This window comes from Dioscorea cayenensis, unplaced genomic scaffold (genome assembly GCF_009730915.1).
Source record: "Dioscorea cayenensis subsp. rotundata cultivar TDr96_F1 unplaced genomic scaffold, TDr96_F1_v2_PseudoChromosome.rev07_lg8_w22 25.fasta BLBR01000456.1, whole genome shotgun sequence".
NCBI classification, from domain to species: domain Eukaryota; kingdom Viridiplantae; phylum Streptophyta; class Magnoliopsida; order Dioscoreales; family Dioscoreaceae; genus Dioscorea; species Dioscorea cayenensis.
Window position 1 is genome coordinate 97 of NW_024086847.1, and position 21,331 is coordinate 21,427.

A 21,331-nucleotide genomic window follows, 5' to 3' on the forward strand; every position below is an offset into this window, starting at 1 on the left:
TTTGAGGGGCTCAGCGATAAGGAAGCTCCTAAGAGAGGTGAGCTCAAAGGTCAGGAGATGACTTATGTTCAAGCAATGTGTTCTTCTCCTCTTCTTCTGATGAGATAAAGGTTGCGGCCAGTCGAAGCTTGATTGGTGCCGGTCGATGAAAGGAGCTTCGATTTTAGCGGGGAAGATGTTTCATATTTTTGCATAAGGCGATTGATTTTGCGGGAAGATGTTTCTACTTTCATAAGTGCGTTGTTGCTAGTGTGCTTGCGTTGTGTGTCGGACACATGACAATGACGGTGTTTGAGTGGAGTCTTGGTGAGAGTCCACACTTGAGGCGGCTTCAGCGTTCGGGTTTCAAACGTTGAGTGCTTAGGAGGGAAATATTGCGCAATTGGAAGGGGTATTAATGGTTGCTCGAGAAGGAGCTAGATGCATTTGAGTCTTGGCAAGCCGGGAAACCAAGTATAGCCGGAGACAGCGATCTCCTCTTTCGGTCAGATGCAGGAGATAGCGAAGGTCGCGGGAGGAACTAACAAGGGTGATGATTGCTCTCCATGAGTTGAAGGCTATGTCGATGAATCCGGTGTTCTTGAGGGTCAGCCCTAATTTATTATCTGTTGAGGAGAAAAACACGCTAATAATCACAAGAATAAAAGGAGACAAAGATTTAACGAGGTTGGGCGAGATGCCTATGTCCTCGGGAGCAATGAGCGGCGGCTTATTAATTCAGAAGAAAGAATTAATTAGGGTTACAAATCTGATACATACACATAGCCCCTAGATAGATTTATAAATTTACCTGTACCATCAGTGGGCGTTGCCTGCACCCCAACCCACATCTTTGCTGAAACTCCCTCAGATTCAGCTCCAGATCCGACATATGTCTTTTCATCTTGTATATGAGCCGTACCTAACGTTATCCATCGATCTACTGGCGGATCGATCAGCCCGACGAGCGAGTGTATCTTCACGGTGCCATTGGTGGCGTGGGGAAGAGGTCGAGGAGATGCGTAAAATGGGAACTTTTTGTGGCAAGACCAAGGATGGGCCATGTATTCTTAACCTAAGCGCCATGGTGGTGAGTGAGGCGAATGGAAGAGACTCCGGGGAGGGACAATGGGTCCTCGTCTAGAACCTCCCATTGCATCGGTGGTGTTGGGAAATCATCACGCTAGTGGGAGAGCTAGTGGCATTGTCTTAACCTGATGAGAAATTTATCTCAGCCTTGGTCAAGAGGATGATAAAGGTGCTTTCCTGAAGTATCAATAGCCGCTGGGTCTCTATATTTTGGCGGATGGCAGGGGATGCGGTGGGGGCCCGGCGTGACTGTACTCGGCCGTTTCACATATAATATTCAGTGGAAGAAAGGGAAGGCTGAATTTGGCGATGAAAGTGGATTCTCATGTGGAAGGTAGGAAGGGAATGGAGTGTGAGTCGCCAGTAGGAACCATCGGGGAGGCCGATCGGTGGTCAAGTGCTGCTCCTCGGAGAAGACACTAATAAGCGTCAGCTGCGATCGTTGGCGGTGGTCGGCGTTGCTCCCGAGTGATGAAATGCGATGGTGGGCCAACTATGCTCTGGGACATTTGTATCTCTGACCGATGGTCATTCTTATAGTCAGGGATGAACCAGAGGTATGAGAAGGCTTGGTTTCCCAAGTGTGGCCGGTTAGATAGAGTGGACACTCTGCCGTTATATGGCTCGAGAGGGTGACGTATCGAGATTTGGTGACATGTGATCTCGACTACGATTGGAGGCAGGGTGGAGCTTTTGGGGGACGTTCAGGAAATAATATCGAGGGTTATCCGCAGTAGCTTCACTAGTACAAGGAGAGAACAGAGAGCTATTAGATAAGTTGAAATTGAAGAAGAGTGCTGATCTCAATGCAATGGAGGAGGACCCCATTTGCTATGGTTGTTGGGCAAGATAACGATGTAGGCTGAGTGGATGTTAATAATCTCCAGGATAGCTCTCAGAATGATCCTGTTCTGATTTGCGAAGTGGGCCAAAATTTGGGCTTTAACAAACGGTTTGATTTGTTAAAGCCCACCACCATGATAGCTGGGGCAGATATTAGGCTAAGGAGGGAGAAAGATGATAGCTGGTTGGTGGGTAATTTGCCAGATGGGCCTTGTAGTGATCAATTGGAATTCTCCAAAGATATCTTCAATAACATCGATACATAATCTTCCATGAAGCCTTCAGATAGATTTAAGTGGCATTTCATGGCAGGTACATGGGTCATGGTACCTGTTCTTATATCTTCGCCAATTGGTGTAGAAAGCTCTACTAAGGAAGGGAAGGAGTTAGAGTGTTCTAATATTCAGTAATTGGTTAAAGCTTTACAGGATATTGATATTGATTTGAATGATTCCATTACTGAGTTTAAAAGTAACCTCAGGGAGCTCATGCCAAATTTTCAATCTGGAAATGAGGCAGTGTCTGTTGATAATTTGCAAGAAACCAGGAAGAATGAGAGGCAAAAGAAACCATCCTCGTGGTTTAATGAGGAGGCAGGTTATCTAGTCAAACCTCTGATATTAGCAAAGAAGAAAGGGGCATGCAGGACAGCTCGAAAGGTACGCATGCTAAACCTTTTCTCATTTCTGATTGGTTAAATGGACAAATTGTAAAACATTGTAATGCTTGTGGAATTAATTTCACTGATGATGTTAATGCTTGTATCAATCATGTTCGCATTTTAGATAAGACACGTGCTGCTTCGGTTATGGATACGGTGGCAATCTCTACTGAGGTCTGCAAGCTCTAAATTGTGTTTATGAGTATACTATCTTGGAACGTCAGGGGACTAGGGAAACCGGCAAAATGCTTTTTTGTTAAGGACTTCCTAAATATTCACTATGCCGAAGTGTGTTGTGTATCCAAGGTTGATATTGTTTCCACAGCTGTTTGGCAGAGATCAGAGGAAGCCGCTAGATCTATTTGCTTTTGTTCCAGCAAGAAGATTGGCGGGGTGAAAATTGTGTGGGCTTTGAGCAGTGTGGTCTGGCTGGGAAAGTCTTGAGCGATGGGAGAGTTCAGTTTGATGATTGAGTTCTGTTCTAAGCAACTTAAGCTTCAGTGGCAATGCACCTCTGTGTATTTCGTGGTGGTGAGGTCTCGCAAGCTAGCCTTCTGGGAGGAGCTTAGGATTAGTGTGGGTCTGCCTGTTGGTCCTTCAATTGTTTGTAGTGACTTTAACACAATCTTTGTTATTACAGATAAAGTTACAGGTGTGCCAAACATGGAAGATATTTGTAATGTGAATGCCTTTATGTAGGATCGGGGACTTTGGGAACCAACCTCGGTGGGGAGAAGATTCACTTGGACTAACAGTTAAACTGACCCGATTTGGGTAAAATTGGATTGTATGCTTGTCAATATCGCGTGGGCGGAGCGCTTTCCTAAATTGATTCAAAATAGTTTACCGAGATTGGGTTCTGATGATGTGCTGATTCAACTTGAGGTTGGGCACATTTCTAATCTTAGACTTTTCAGGTATCAGTTGGTTTGGACCACTGCGGAAGGGCTTCATGAGTTAGTTCAATAATGGTGGTCGGAGTTTTCTCCCTTTGGGTGTGGCATTTTTATCTTCTCTAAAAAGTTGTCAATGTTAAAGTGGAACTTACGGCAATGGGCTAAATTTAATTTTGGTTCTATTAAGCTTTAGAAGGTGGCTTTACTATAAGAGCTGGAAGAGTTGGATATTGCTAAGGAATCTAAAAGTCTATCTTCTTCAGAGTGACAGCAGGAGCTAGAGTTGTTGGAAAGCCTTGGGGAGATCAGAAATCAAGAGGAGATTTATTGGACGTAAAGATCCCGGTTGCAATGGTTAAAGGAAAGAGATGAGAATATGAAAATTTTTCAAGTGGTGGCACATGGGCATAAAAACTGGAACTTCATTCCTAATATTAGAAAGGATGGCGCTCTAATCGAGGACCGGTGCAATATGGGGAAACTTTTCGCCGCGCATTTCAAACAGTTATTTGGACAAAAGAGAGCATCTAGATTTAAAATTGATTTTAGAAAGCTGTTCAATCATAAGTCGCAAGTAGACTTGATTCAGTTGGAGAGACCTTTTACATTGGAGGTATCAAAGATGCGTTGTTCGAGTTAGGGTGGGACAAAGCTTCAGGTCCAGATGGGTTTCCTTTGCAATTTTTTAGGCAATTCTTGGATACGATCAAGTCAGATCTCTGGAGGCTTTGTGAGGACTTCTTCAATGGAAAGACAGATTTAGAAATAGTTAATTGGGTGAGTTTAGCCTTTATTCCTAAGGTGGAAACTCCAGAGGCCTTGGTCAATTATCGTCCCATAAGCTTGATTAATTCCACACTAAAGATATTATCCAACCTGTTGGCTTCGCGGTTAAGCAAAGTCATGAATTTGTTAGTCGACGTGGAACATTCCACTTTCTTGAAAAGGAGATGCATCCTTGATAACATAGCTACGTTGAAAGAGTTGATTTTCAGTATTCACAAGCGTCGGCTACCAGGTCATATTTTAAAAGTTGATTTTGCTAAAGCTTTTGACATGGTGGACTGGGAGTTTCTATTCGAGCTATTAAAGGCCAGGGGTTTTGGGGATCACTGGGTTGGTAGGATCTAGAGTATTTTGTCCTCTTCGAAGGCTACTATTCTTATCAATGGCTCACCGAATGGATATTTATGCTTTCAAAGAAGGTTGAGGCAGGGTGATCATCTCTCTCCTCTACTCTAAAGTTTTAATCGGGGTGTCCCTTGGAGAGTTTGGAAGTAGATGCAACCATCACTATACTGATGATCTCCTGGTTCTAACCACAGGTGGTCTTGAAGATCTCAGAGTTGTAAAATTGACTTTATATGTGTTCGAAGTTGGCCGGATTGGAGACCAACTTCTCTAAAAAATGTATGTATTCGAGCAAGTTAGGTGATCTTCTAGAGGTATTAGTAGCTGAGACTCTTAATTATGTTGTGGGTACGCTGCCAATCACCTACCTTGGTATTCTAATTTCCAGGAGAATACCTCATAAACAGGATTGGGAGGGGTTCATTCTCAAAATAAAAAGGTGTCTTTCAGCTTGGAAAGTGAGACATCTGTCATTGGGATGGAGGTTTACCCTAGTGATTCAGTGCTTTCAGTGCTCCCCTTGTACTGGATGTCTATTTTTTGATTGCCATATTGGGTAATTAAGAAAATTGACCATATTAGGAGGGATTTCTTGTGGTATGGTCTGGAGATTGACCACCCTAGTTGTCGATTAGTGAGTTGGAAAAACCTATGTCAATCGCATGACCAAGGGGTTAGGGTATTCTTGATCTTTGTACATTTAATCAAGCTTTGTTGGGCAAGTGGTTGTGGAAGATTATGATGATCCTTGATTGGTGTGGTATAGTGGTCATATAATTTAATTATGGTTAGACCCATTGGAACATGTTCATGAGGCAAACTGGCCGGATTTCTTACTTCTGGAAAGGAGTAGTCAACTGCCTGCTGACTTTAAGAGGTTGTACCTTGCTTAAAATCAATACGGGAGTGGAGACACTTTCTAGGAAAAATTGATGGCTAGACGGAAAAGCACCCATGTACTTGTGGTCTGAGGAATTTTTAGTCAGCCTTCGACCTAATGGCACTATTTGGGAACTCACTTACCTAGTGGAGGGGGTTCCTTTTGTGGATAACTCTGATATTCTACTGATTAGAGATCATTTGAGGGCTCCGAGCCGGTGATTTGCGTGACTAGAAATGGTGGATGCTCACAGGGAACGGTACCTTTTCAGTTGAATCTTTTTATAATTTTTTAAATAATGGACGTTTGCGCTACCTGGTTGCTAGGTTCTTTTGGGAAATACTTGCCAAGGAAAATCAACTTATTCAACTGGTTGGTGTGAAAGGACATGATCTTTTCCATGGAGAATCTCCTGAAAAGATGATGTAATCAACTGTCAAGATGTGTTTTATGTCATTTTGGCATAGAATCGGTTGACCACTTGTTCATCTAGTGTTTTTTCGCTAAACAGGTGTGAGACTACTTTGTGCGTCTTCTGCAGCTGCTTGACCTGCCTGCTCCTATGAGATATGTCTGAGGATCTTAGAGGTCATTATTGATGCTGTCGAATAGGGATATGTGGGTTTTAGTAGTTAAGGCACTTGTGTGGAACATTTGGTTTGTTAGAAATGATTGCATCTTTAATGCTAATGTGGTGCCTGCTCATATTCTTATCCTGAAGATTAATCTTATGCTTTTATCCTAGTTCTCAGCAGTGGTAGAGGGTTCCAAAGTGAAGTTAGAGGACTCTATTTCTATCATTTAGTAAAGCCCGGAGTTATTAGGTCCTCGAGTGGAGGAGATCAGTAGGGTGCCATCTCCATAGGAGGTTCCTGATCAGGGCGTAGGCTAAGGGGTTTTCTGGAGATGTCTTAGAGGAAGTTTTTTGGTTTGCTCTCTTTTGTGTTTTGTTGTTGTTGTTATTCCATAGCTAGTGGGTCTATTATGCTCGTCTGTTGTTTGTTTCTCACCAACTTGTAAGGGCTATTGTACTTTCTTGGTTTAATGGATGTGGTTCATCCACCTTTTCAATATATGTATATATATGTATGTAATCCTTTTTAATTATAAATTAAAAACCCCATTAAGGATGCATCTATAGTATTATCATTTTAATTATTTGATATAATTTTATAAAGAATAGAATACGAATAATAATAATTAGATTATAAATGCACATTAACACATGCCACCAAAACAAGTTCTTACATTACATCAATTAATTATTTAAAAAACCCAAAAATAATTGCAAACCCATATATATAGGTATAGATAAACAATATTTTCAATTCAACTCTTGTACTAAGTAAAATTAAATCATGAAATAAGGATCAATCTTCAAAATGAGATGACTCACTTTGAATCAAGATCAAGAACAACACTATAACCACCCTGCAATTCCATGATGTTTTTCCCTTTGAGAAAGTTTGAATACCAATGTGCTGATAATTTGGGTATTCTTTTAAGCTCTTTATCATCAAAATCCACAAAATAGAGCCCAAATCTTGTTCAATATCCATCCAAGAGCTCAAAAACATCCATAAATGACCAGAAAAGCTATCCTCTCACATTTGCTCCATTCTTGTAACAAAACAAATCTAACTTTATTTTCTACCAATAATAATTCTTTGGTTATTTGGTTGTTAGAAGTGGATTTGGGTGTGGGGGGAGTAGTGGATTAGGAGTGATATGAGGGGGAGTGGAGTAGGGATGGCAATAATTCCCAAACCCGACCCGACCCAACCCGAGTTTGACGCGTAAAACCCGATTTGACCAGGTTTCGGGTCGGGTATGACACGTAAAACCCGACCCGATCATACCCGAGTTTGACGCGTAAAACCCGACCGAAACTCGACTTGTATGAAACGGGTGCGGGTATGGGAATTCTAATACCCGACTCGTATCCGACCCGAAATTAAAATTACTAAAATATTTATATAATATATATACATACATATACATATTTAGGGTTTTTTATTTTTCCTTTTGTTTAGTCTTGTAATTTTATAATAATTTTATTTTATTTTATAAAAAAATTATAATTACTTTTAAGTTATTTTTTTATAAAAAATAATATATATTTTTTTATTAATTTTTTAAATATGGGGACTGGTATACCTGTGGGTACCCGATTACTCATCGGGTGTGGGTGTGGGTGTGGGTTGGGGTTTTTAAAATCCGTCAGGTTCGAGTATACTAGCGGGGTAGCGGGTACGAGTACGGGTATGGTAAAACCGGCACTTGACCTGACCCGTTGCCATCCTTAGGGTGGAGTAGGAGTGAGGATGAAGAATGTGTTTGGTTGGTAAGGTTTGGAGAGTCTACTTTATTGGCAATGGGAAATATAAAGAAAATAAATATGATAAAATGACACTTATGCCTTTTATGCAAATAAATGATATTGTATATATAATAATCAATTTTTTTTAATTACAACTTTTTAAAATATTTTAAAAATGTGACTACTTAATTATAAAAATAAATATTTAATTTAATAATCCTAAAATTTTGTTCTTATTTTTGGATTTAATTATTAATATCATTAATTAGTTATTAATTAATGGTGTTAATTATAATGAGTCATTTTTAATTATATCTTCTTAAAACACCCATGAAAATGTAACTAATTAATTATAAAAATAATTATTTAATTTTATAATACTACAATTTAATTTTAATTTTTGGATTTAAATATTAATATCATTAATAAGCTATTAATTAATGATGTTAATTATAATAAGTTCTTTTTATTATATTTTTTTAACACATGTATAAATGTAACTAATTAATTATCAAAAATAATTATTTAATTTTATAATAATTATTATTTTTTTCACAAGAACAACAATGTAATGCAAAACAATTTAAAACATCTTGTGTGTGTATATATATATATATATATGCATCACTCAAATTGATTATGACAAATTTTAACAAGATGCCCATACTATCATAATGTTATTGCAATTCAAACCATGAAAACAAACTTTAAAACAAACACATTGTTCTTGCAATACAATCCATAAAAACTCCCTAACTCGTGCCACTAAGTTTTAAAACAAACATCACCCAATCAAAGTAAAACAAATTCACAAGGTCATATATTAGGTACTCTAAATGACATTCTTGACAACAATACATGACAAAAACAAAGCTTCTTATTGTCTGGCAACCCGAAAAAAAAATTTGACTTTAGGCAAAACCTACAAAAACGAATATTAGATGATCATTATAAAGAATTTTAAGACAAAACATGGAATAAAAATTGAGTTGTTGTTCGAAAAAAACCTGTAAGATGAACACAAGGTTGTCAGGCCCCGCTTGGGTATTGACCTGGTCAAGCTCAGGGGTCAGGGGTCAATGGGTTCGACCGGGTCGAACTAGGGTTAATATTAAAAAAATATATACTATCATTAATTTAAAATATAAAAAAATATATTATAATAATTAATAATGATACAAAATAATATAACTTATATTTTAATATTAAAAAAACAAAATTAATTAAATATTTAAGATTTTTTAAAATTTAAAATTTTAATTTTATATACTATCATTAATTTAAAAAAAATACATAAAATATATAAAAATCATAATAACTGAATTCCCTGGCCCTCGATCCTTTCACCCCTCTATCGGGACTCACACAAGAAAAAATTCAAAAAAATCACGTGAACCACACCCCCCTTCCCCTCTGTCTCTCTCTCTCTCTCTCTCTCTCGCTTCCCAATCGACCATCTTTCTCTCTTTTTTGCTTCTCAATTGACTATCCCTCTGTTTCTTTCTTCTCAGCCACTCGTCTCTCTTTTGCTTCTAAGTTCTTCCTCACTTCTTCAGATCTTCTCATCGTAGCCACTCGTTTCCGTGTAGCTTTTCCCTCACCTGTCTTGTTCTCATTAAGGTTTTTTTTAACTTGTTAGACTCTGCCAGGTCAATCAGTTTCTGGGTAAACCGGCACAGTCACCAGTTTTTGGCTGGGTTTTCTCAAAGCCGAGTCAATGAGTCTAGCCAGACCGGCTTCATGGCCGATTCCTGATTTTTCCGGTCGAACCGGCCCGGCCGGTCTTGGTTTGACAACATTGGATGAACATCACCTCATCATTAAAAAGACCATCAATCTCAAAAGTACTTGTGGTAACATATTTTTCATTTTCACTATTTCAGCAAGAGCATCCTCATGTGCTTTATCACGGGCTTCACGGGCCTCATCACGAGCTACTTCACGCACAGCGGCATCTGATAGTGTCTTGAATTCTGGACCAATAACTTCAATGAAATTGTGCAAATTTTGTGAAATTTTCTCTACTGATTGGTCCACAACACTTTTCTTTTTTTGACGTGCTCTTAAGGTACTTGTTTCTAATCTTATGGGTGATGGAGTTGGAATGGGTTCTTGTGTAGGAATACAACCATCATCACTTGCAAATGGAAAGAAGCTTGTGTCGTCATCTAATGTAACATTCTCATATAAATACTGCTCGGCATCATCACCAATATCAGCTTTTGCACTTCCATGTGTGCTCTATCTCTTGCAAAGACCGTGACAAGATCATTGAAGAAAGGAAAAGCTTTTCCATAAAAATCGGCTTCCTCCTTATGATTCTGCATTGCATGAACAATAAAATTAAAATCCAAATACCATAGATCATAAAATGGTATAAAATAAAATTAAATTTTTTTGTACCTTCACATACGCATCATATGCACTGCACTTATTCAAAGTATATCGGCTATTGCAGTGGTTTTGCTTCTATAAAATTTAATCTGAGACTCTATGTTAGGAATAACCTTTAATGTGCTTGTTGGAATCTTTTCCCTCACCATTCTTTCTAATTGAGCAAGGTATCAATTTCTGAACCCATTTTCAACCCGCCACATTGGATTTGTAGATAGCTCAACTAAAGCATCAATCAGGGATTTATTTTCATCTATGGTCCAGTAGTGTTTGCTTTGACTCTTACCCCTGAATTCTGAATTTTCATCCATACTAAACAACAAAAGAAAAAAAGAAACATGATTATAGAGCATCAATAAGGGCTTTATCACTCATACTGTTGCAGCTTATTTCAAAAAAGTTTTTTAGTAAACATTTGTATGTTTTTTAAATAAATTTTATTCCCCATTATTTTTTTATAATGTGTAATTTAATCAACTGTAGTATTTTAAATAAATACGCTCCAAAATGCATGGTTAATTTTCATGTCATAATTAGTACTAAATGCACAATTTATATAGTCAAGTCATAATTAGTACAAAATAGTGAGAGAAAGTCATTAGTATGACTCCAAATCCTAGTAATGTAATTAGCACTAAATGTATGGTTAGTTTTCATGAAAGTAATTCTATATGACTTCAACTCATGCGGATTCAGTTAGAGGGGGGCACGGGCCGGTTAACCCAGGCTGGTGGGCCTGGGTCTGCCAAAGGCCGACCCATAACTGGCTTGGCCAATAGTGCCTGCCTGGGGCTCCCCCCAAAACTGGCGGGTTGGGCCGGATCTCGCCAGTTCACGGGCCAGTCCGCCAGGTTTCATTTTTTTAAAATAAAATTATAAAATTTAATTTTAAAAATTCATAAAAGCATAAAATACAATTCCAAAGTTAGGCTACACCTAGGACTACTTTTATAAACAGTTTCCATGTCCTTTTTCTTAGGTTAGCCAATGTGGGCCTAAATTTAAATAGTGTAAGCCTTACTTATTGTCTATATAGTTTAATAAACAAATACTATAAATAAAAAATTTGTTTGAAGGTTGGGTATAGTATTAATGTCATATTGATGGTGTCTTGTGTTCGAATCTCATTAACTATGTTTTTTTTTTTCTCAAAACACAAATATAATGTTTAAAATTAAAAAATATTTAAGATAATTTAAAATAAATTGTGATAATAAAAAAGGAAAAGTACCCAAAAACAACCCTTGTGGTTTCTGAGATTTGTAAAATAAGGAGTGAAGTTTTTTTTTCGATTCTATGGTGTGTGGTTTCTAGATTTGCAAAAAGAGAAAATTCATTACCAAGCCATTAACGGTGTTAACTCAAATGGAAAAAATCATCATTTCATTTTAAAACTAATATATATATATATATAAAGTTTATTTATCTCTTCCAAAATTCTACTAAATAAAAAACTTAAATCAGAAAAAAATCAAACAAAAATCATGTTGAAAAAAATCATGTTTTTATGTTTTTATGCTCATGTGATGATTTTTTTACATGAAATTTACGATTTTTACCCTATCAAAAAATGACAAAGTTAACATTGTTGATTGCTTTTTCCTCTTTTACAAATCTATGAAAACCACATGTCATAAAATTAGGGATCTCATTCTTTATTTTTGCAAATCTCGGAAACTACAAGGGTTTTTTTTTTAAAACTTTTGCCTAACAAAAACTTTTATTTATTAATCTATTTTATTAAACTATGCCTAATTTTTTTTTTACCAAAAATCCAATATAATGTTTTTTGAAAATAAAAATATTTTAAAATAATTTCATATAAATTTCTATAATTAAAAACTTATATAGTTGTCAATTAATTTTTTTAAATACTTATTATGTAATATTTTTAATAATATTTTCAAAAACAGATATTAGTTGACAAAAAGTTAAATGTAAATCTATTTAAAAATCATTTAATTAAAATGTATCATTAGACATTAGTAATTGAAGGGATCATATTAAATGAAAATTTTATTCTTTTATAAAAAATATTCAAATGTAGAAATAATAAATCTACAAATTAATAATTAATAATGGTTCTTTTTGAATGAGATAGTTGTTAACATTATCTCATAGTAAATGTATTTATCCTAATTTAGATTTATTTTTTGATGAAATATATTATTAAGGTTAAACTGTTTACAAATTTATAATTAAAAGAATTTTTTTGTAAATTATGTGAAAACTTTATTATTAATTTAATAAAAAATTAAGTTAATTATTTATTAATTATGATCTCAAATAATATTAGGATTTTTAGTCCATAATTGTTTAAAATACACAATAGTTTTAGAGATTCCATAAAAAAACATAAAAATTATTTTAAGAAGGATTATGGTTCTAAATTAATGATATATTTATACAAGTACACATCATTGAAATTTAATTATGTTGTTTTGTATAACAATAATTTTTTATATGAGTGATTTGGTATAAATATTTCATTCATTTTAAATAATATTAATAATGAAGATGAATAATATTTTAAAAAAACTAATGTATTGTAAAAGTAAAAGATAATAATGTTTGGTAAGTTAATCAAGGACCAATTATTCATTGATCACTTGGTTAGACTTCCTTAACCCCCACTAAGAGTTTTTGGGTTCAATCCATGGCCAATGCTTACTTGTTTTGTTTTTTTGATAAAAAATTAAAAAAATCTAACCCGCTAGGTTGGCCGGGCCCAACCTGGCAGGCAGAGAACCAGGGTGATCCATTGGGTTTCGGGTTGGGAAAAGCCCAACCCGTAACTAGACCCGCTACAAGGTTGGGAGGTTACGGGTTAGCGGCCGGGCCTGATGGGTCATCTGACTCAATTGGTTTGGTCATTTGGCCTGTGCCCTCCTCTAGATTCAGTCAAAATAATGAAACAAATATATTAAGAAAATAGCATCATTAATTATTCCTCACTGTAAAGCATTAAGCATGTTCTTAAGTTGACTGGAAAGCTACACTTTCAAACTAAGTCTCTAATACATTAAAATAAAACAGTTTATACACACACTAAATTACATGCTATTAAAATAATTGCAGCACCAGAGATTAGTGTGAACTTCGGCCTTGAAGTCACCTAGTTCAGTTTCAATATCCAATACTGAAATTAGAATTAGAAAGCTTGTAACATCACTAGCCTATGCTAATGTCATAGACTTAATCAAATTTAGAAATATATATATATATATATATATATGAAAGATAATGGACTTCCATGATGTCATACAAACATCAAAATAATTAATAAAATACTTGCTAATTCTTCATACAATACAATAGCTTTAGAAACTATGGCCATCATGTCGTACAATACAATAAAACAAAGTAATTAACAACTTGATTATGCTCAAGTTAGTGCCAAGTATTAAACATATCCACAGAGATGTTAAGCCGAAATTGTGTCCATTCTTCCGTTGGTTCAACGACTATAATGTTTTCTATATCATCTTGTGCTCCTTCTAAGGTTGCATCACTAACATCATCTTCTACAGGATCTTCTACAATTTCTTGTCTGATGAAGTTATGAAGCAAACAATAAGCATTTATGATACGCCGTTGAGTGGCTATATTATAAAAACTTGGGCTAGATAAGAGTTTCCAACGACTTTTTAGAAGACCGAATGTCCTTTCAATTACGTTTCATGCGCTAATATGTTTCATATTGAAAAATTCTTGAGGTGAGGACAACTTGCATACCCAGCATCTACTAAGTAATAGAAACAAGAGAATAGAGAAATATTTCATATTAGGTAATGGTTCAAAAGTTATCTATTAGTAGGTCTCCAAAAGTAATAAAACTATCTTTTTTACAATCGGGAACCTTCAAGCCATTAGGCTTTGTCACTGCATCCCTAAAAACCCGACCATCATAGGCTGAATCTTCCCATCCAGGCAAGACATATATAAATTGCATGTCTTGAATGAAGATGGCGAGGACATTTGTAGTAATTTCAGATTTCATTGATCTATATCTTGGTCAATCAATTTTGGGTACATTCACACGTATATGTGTCCCATCTAATGCTCCAAGATAATTCTACATTAAATAAAAAATTAATAATTAGTCACATAATATCTACTACTAATAGAGCATAAGAACCTAGGTCATTACCTTAAACCACTTCCACCTAGAGTTTTAGTTGTTTGAGTTTTTAGTTATAGGTTCTGTTTTCTTCAAAAGAACAGAGTGACAAAGAATAACTAATGGAAATGCCGATTAACAGTCTAACCCGATCGGAGGAATTGCAATTTAATCACTTTATTCTTGACATGATGTGCTATAATGTTCCAAAAACATTGCGATCATCTCTTGGACACCAACATTTAATGTACCTCGTAGCCCACTGGTTGTAGTTAACAATTGACACAAATTATGAAAACAATGTCGATCCATGCGTAACATGTCAATACACTTAATATCACCTTTAAAAACTAAATGGTGAATGTACTCATGTAGTTTGCGCTGTCTAGAAGATAATGATGAAATCTCATGTTCAATCATTCTTCGTCTATTATTACTTTACTCTGTTGCACACGTGGCGAGGACAACACATAATACCAAAAAGTAGCATACAATCATTGCGCAATATACCCAAAGTTGTTTAAGCCTCATCATATTATCAAAATCTAAGTTGACAATAATGTGTATGTGTAAGTTAATAAATATATGTTGAACCAATGGAACAAGTGTTTTTTGCACATATAAAATAACATGACAAGCATGTTATTTGCACATATATTTTTTATGCTGAAATTGTTTTGAGGCCTTTCTACGGTTTTACCTTATCCTGGTATTTCAATATACAATAAATTAAAACTCAACTTAATCTATCTCAGGTATAGGTTAAAATTCATCAGTAGAAGAACATAACCAACCATCTTAATGATTTAATTGATGTCTTATTTTATAAATTATTTATGCATTCTTTTATAATATTTATTTGTTTATTTCACCAATCAGTTTGGTGGATGGATTCAAGGGCTTTAGGCCATGTTTAAGAGCTCCCACGTTACAAGTTGAATGATTGCCATGGAAATTTCATATTCAATCACATTATATCGTACCTCATCAAGTATTAATAGAGCTAGCATTTGGATGGCATTCACATAGTCAGATATATTTACAAGTCTGAAATCCTATATTTTAAGAATATTCTTATAAACTCCGCCCAATTAAACTTATGTTTACAGTCAAGGGAGGATCTTGCTTAAATTTTGAAGGCATGTATCAAGTGCAAAATTATTTAACATATGACCCCTCTTAATTAATTAGCGTGGATGCACAAAGTCATTAGTAAATTCTAGTCATATGATTCAGTTGGTGGAACAACAAAGAGAAATAAAAGCCATCATGAAGAATGCCAAGAATAAAAGATATTCACTCATTTATACCATCACATGTAATGGAGATTGCTGATATAATTTTAGCTATAAAAGGTGTTTCTCCTCAACGACATGAAAATTACCAAGTTACAAGATGATTAAACCAATAGAAAATTAATAAAATGAAAAAAAGGGCATTCGCCTAGGAAAACCTCATCAGTAATATGAATGGAAGTTGATTTGGTCAACAAGGATGCACTTTCAAGAAAACAATGATAACACTTGCAATTAAGAAAATCTATCTAACGAAGGCATAAGAAAAGAAAAGATACCTTGCTATACTTTGAAGATGAATGCACTCCCTCAACATAGCACCATAATGTAAAGCGATGTCCATGTTCTCATAGCTACAGAATTTAATCTCATCAGTTCATGCACCATCCTGTTAAGTGGGACATAAATCTGCTAACAATATTAATTTATAGAAAGAAACTTAAGTGAAATATTTAAGTTAATGTGAAAATGATTGCATCTTATATCTTAAAAGGGGAAGAATCTAGATGACAATTTGTAGTAATTAATGAACATTATACAGCTTGATCAATAATACTGAGCTGTCATTGCTTTCTTTCCTATGACAATAGCAAAGATCAAAAAATTTGCATCACCTTAAAGAAAGGTAGAAAGGGCACACACCTACTACAAAATAAAAGAAATGGAAATGGAAAATCCAAGAGAACAATGACAACAAAGCAGCAGATCTTAGGAACACCAAATACTCCAGGACTTGCTCCATTTATTATCCACAATAAACACACTTCCAAAAGCATCAACTATCAAGGGAAAAAAGAAACAGTGACAATTCAAACATTATGCTTAAATTAAAACAAATCAAATAATCATCATATCCAACAAGCTTATTATCTTCAGGAAAATAAAAGTTAGAGATCAATATAACATAAACTAAAGTACTATATCAATTTGCAGGTAATAATTTTACTTTCAGTGACCAGCAAGATGTGATAAAAGAATATATCTCTATCCAAATCAAGAAATTTTAAATGGCTCAGCTTTGATTTTTTAATAACAACATACGATTAGAATAAATCCACAAAGAAATATAAAGAAAACTAAAACGAAGAAGAAAGGGACAAACCTAGAATCATGGACCATCCTAAAGAGAGAAGTTTGCCACTCGAGGAAACGGCAAAGGACCACGGCGAGATCATTTGCAGACATTATGGCTCACCGGTGGGGAGCAACCATTGCTGGTGAGAATCTTCGAACGTCGCCCTAACTCTGGAACCAACTCCAGCATTAAAGAAAACACTTTAATAATAAAAAGTTGTTCACAAGGGCATTTTAGTCTTTTCCACATTCAGGATTGGGCTATTCCGCCCAGTTGGTGGTGATTGCGAATGCCTTATACTACTCCCATACTTCCACTAATGCATACCCAAACAAAGGATTATACCTCATCCCCCTTCACTCCCAATCCACTCTTGACAACCAAACAACCCCTTAATAACATGTGCTGCTGCACATGTGAAAAAAAAAATAAATAAATAAACCCTCACCTACTCCTTTCTCACCTAATCTTCATCTAATCCCAAGGATTAGGTGAGTGAAGCCTCATCATCTTCTCCTATAAATAGAGGGAATGAGGGTTGTCTTAGTGCATTATTCAAAGGAGTGAGTGAGGATGAGAGAGAAAGTGGGAAAAATAGTGAGAAGAAAATAAATTAGAGATTTTGTGTTGGTTCTATTAAAAGAGAGAATGAGTTGTTGTTCTCCTTATTAATAGAAAACTTGTAGCTCCTAGTTTTACTATAGTGAAATTCTTCTTCCTTGCCCGTGGTTTTTATCCTAATTTATTTTGAGGGTTTTCCATGTAAAATCTGTGGCCCTCATCTTTATTATTATTTTTCAAGTACTTTTGTTGTGGCCCTACTCTACCCAGTTCCATATTTTCACAACAAGTGGTACCAGAGTGAGGCTTAGGGTGTTTATCTATATCCACTTATCATATGCTCTGTGGCTTCCACTAATAGTGGATCCTCCAAATTAGAAAATAAGTTAGATTATTATTTCACCCTTTATAGGAACTGGTTACTGCCCTTGAAGTTGTTTGTGATAGAAATAATGATAGCAAAATATGAGTTTGAAAAATTCAATGGGAGTAAATTTCTCATCTGTAGAAGTTAAAGATGAAAGCTATGCTTGAGGAATGATAATTTCTTAGCTGCTATTACTGAAAGACCAACTAAGATTAAAGATGATGAGTAGAATAAGATCGATGGTAATATCATTGTAAATCTTCATTTGGAGCTTACTGATGGAGTTAAGGGACACCGTCTGTAGGATCCCACTACCCATAAGATTGTAATCACAGAGGATGTTATCTTCATAGAAGATAAAGAACAAGAGCAAGCATATGGTGAAAACACTTCAAAAAAAGCACAAAGACTACAACAATACAGGTAGAAAAAAAGTTAAAGCTACACCAAAGCACAAGGTACAAGAGCTAGCTGAATTTGAAGTTCAGAAGTTTGGCGATTAACTCGTACAAGAAAGACACCAAATTGGCATTCTAACTATATTATAAAGGGTAACATTGCGTATTGTCTTCTAACTGAGGATGGAGAGCCATCAACTTTTCAAGAATCATTGAGTAATTCAGATGCATCTCAATGGATGGCAGCAATGGAAGAAGAAATCAAAGCTCTTGTTAAAAATAGGACATGAGAACTAGTGTCACTACCACAATAGTTAAATCCCATTGACAGCAAATGGGTCTATAAAATCAAGTGCAATAGTGATGATCAAGTAGATCATTATCGTGCTAGATTGGAGGTGAAAGGATATGCTCAAAAGGAAGGAATTGACTTCAACCAAATTTTTTCACCTATGGCTCAGTCCGAGTAGTTCTGGTGATGTGTGATGCATTTAACTTGCAACTTGAGCAGTTAGATGTCAAAACTGCATTTGTTCATGGAGATCTTGAAAAAAAAATTTACATGCTCCAACTAGAAGGATTTGAATAAAAAGATAAAGAGAACTTGGTTTGCAGGTTGAACAAATCTCTATATGGTTTAAAACATTGGGCAAGATGTTGATGCAAGAGATTTGATTCCTTCATCATGATCCTTGGATACAGCAGATTCAATACAAACCCTTGTACTTATGCAAAGAGGTTTGAAGAAGAAGATTTTGTTTTCTTATTGTCTGTATGTTGATGACATATTCGTAGCAGGCCCTAACAATGATCGTATCAAGCAATTGAAGGCACAGTTGGCTAAAGAATTTTAAATGAAGGAGTTGGGAATGGTAAACAAGATTCTAGGGATGCAAATTTATCATGACAAAATAAGAGGAAGATTTGGGTTTCTCAGGAGAATTATCTGCAGAAGATCTTGCGGCGCTTCAACATGCAAGATTGTAAGTCAATTTCTACCCTATTTCCTATTAATTTCAAGTTATCCTCAAGTATGTGTCCTAGTACTAAATAAGAGAGGATAGAAATATCTCAAATATTGTATGTATTAGCAGTTGAATGCCTAATGTTTGCCATGATCTGTACAAGACCAAACATTACACATGTAGTGGGGGTGGTAAGTTGATACATGGCAAATTCTGGATGAGAGCATTGGAATACTGTAAAGTGGATCCTTAAATATGATAAAGGAACCTCAGATGTTGCATTATGTTATGAGGGTTCAGATTTTATTATCAAAGGATATGTTGATGATGATTATGTAGGTGATCTTAAAAAAAGCAAATTCACTACAGGATATATGTCATACTAGCAAAAAGAGCTGTGAGTTAAGTTTCAAAACTATAGTCAGTCATGGCTACTTCAACGACAGAAGCAGAATACCTAGGAACTACACAAGCTAGTAAAGAAGCAATGTGGTTGAAGATAGTGCTAGAAGAATTCGGGCATAAACAAGAAAACATTTCTCTATATTGTGATAACTAGAGTGCTTTACACCTTACAAGAAATCCAGCATTTCATTTAAAGACAAAATATATCAGAGTTCAGTACCACTTTGTTCGAGAAAAAAGTGGAAGAAGGAATAGTGGATATGCAGAAAATTCATACAAAGGACAACTAAGCAAATTTTCTGACAAAAGCAATCAACACTGACAAATTTATATGGTGTCGATCCTCATGTGGCCTGGTAAAGATGTAAACAACATTGAATGGCAAGGAAGAAAGAATGATGTGAAGATCTGATTGTCTATCAATCAAATCTTCAAGTGGGAGAATTGTTAATAACATGCGCTGCTGCACATGTGAAAAAAAAAGAAAAATATAAAAAACCCTCACCTATGCCTTTCTCACCTAATCCTCATCTAATTCAAGGATTAGGTGAGCTAAGCCTCATCATCTTCTCCTATAAATAGAGGGAATGAGGGTTGTCTCAGTGCATCATTCAGAGAAGTGAGTTAGGGCGTCAGAGAAAGTGGGGAAAATAGTGAGAAAAAAATTAGAGATTTGTGTTTCTTCTGTTAAAGGAGAGAATAAGTTGTTCTCCTTGTTAATAGAAAGCTTATAACTTCTATTTTTATTATAGTGAAATCCTTCTAACTTGCCTGTGGTTTTTATTCTAATTTATTTTGAAGGTTTTCCATGTAAAATCTATGTCCCTCATCTTTATTATTATTATTATTATTATTATTATTATTATTATTATTATTATTATTATCATTATTATTATTATTATTATTATTATTATTATTTTCAAGTACTTTTGCTATGACTCTGCTCCACCTAGTTCCATAATTTTGCAATATAAGCAGCTAATTAGAATCCATGATCATAGGAATGTCGGTTCTCATATATGTCAAAATGAAAGCAACAAACAACACAAACTCAATGACATTGTGTCTAATGACAAATAGATAGTAGCTCATGAAACAATACCAAAACTCCTAATTAACACTATGGACAGATTAGATCCAAAACTAATTAAAATATATCTCAAAAGTCTAAATTTAAATAACCACAATTTGGACAACATTGCCCAGACCATGAAGGATTTAGCTAAAAGGTATACAAAAATACTAGGCCATCATGCTTCTCAGTTTCTGGACATGTTTCTCCTCTAGTCCATGACATCATACTGAGGTTTTTTAGTGGATCTTGAGAGGCATTTGGATTTGCAAAAATTTACAAAAAGAACTCGATAAACAACTCATATCATCATGCTAACTATTGCTTTAGCACCTTTGATCCAAAGAGCCTTGTCACCTCTTCCATGTCAAAGGCAATGCATGGAAGACGAGAAAAAATAGTGTTAACCACCCATAAAAGTCATGAAGCATAATAAAATAATATGGTACCAATTTAAAAAATAATATAATATTTTTATATAATAGTAAAATGTTAAAACAAGCCCCTAATGCAACTAATTTATTTTATTAAGTTGTAACTAAAATATAAAATTGAGATGGAGCTTGCAGAGGGCCGAAAGAAAAGAGGTGATAGGTGAGAAGAGGAAAGAAGAAAGATGAAGTTGTTTGAGATGAAGAGATGACTGTGATATAACAGTTTCTTTATTTTGGATGAATCATTCATTACTTGTAAATGAAATATTTTTACATTTATGACCTATTTTGATTGGCTTTTCTACACAACCCCTATGTAATTTCAAACCAATTTTAAGTTTCAAATATTTATGTATGGGAGTATTTACCTTACCTATCATGAGTATTTTTTTTATGAGTAATGATATTTAGACCGAATTGATAGCTTCCATGTCAGCATCCACACC

The 21,331-nt window shown here is 35.1% G+C and overlaps 1 protein-coding gene across 1 annotated transcript; it reads right to left on the reverse strand.

Moving 5' to 3' along the window:
• Window positions 1-13,583: 13,583 nt before the first annotated feature.
• Window positions 13,584-16,839, reverse strand: LOC120254445. The gene is made up of 3 exons (XM_039262548.1): window positions 16,711-16,839; window positions 15,887-15,961; window positions 13,584-13,743 (listed from the first exon to the last, which is right to left on the reverse strand). The coding sequence occupies exons 1-3, from the start codon at window positions 16,791-16,793 to the stop codon at window positions 13,584-13,586; spliced, it is 318 nt and encodes a 105-aa protein (XP_039118482.1). The 5' UTR covers window positions 16,794-16,839.
• Between the last annotated feature and the right edge of the window lie 4,492 nt (window positions 16,840-21,331).

What these genes read in the sequence shown, in the direction of transcription:
- LOC120254445 (XM_039262548.1), bottom strand. Translation starts at nt 16,793, where the DNA reads ATGTCTGCAAATGATCTCGCCGTGGTCCTTTGCCGTTTCCTCGAGTGG. An exon ending in AGGATGGTCCATGATTCTAG is followed by an intron (nt 15,962 to 16,710) that starts GTTTGTCCCTTT and finishes TAAATTCTGTAG; the next exon opens with CTATGAGAACATGGACATCG. An exon ending in CATCTTCAAAGTATAGCAAG is followed by an intron (nt 13,744 to 15,886) that starts GTATCTTTTCTT and finishes TAACTTCATCAG; the next exon opens with ACAAGAAATTGTAGAAGATC.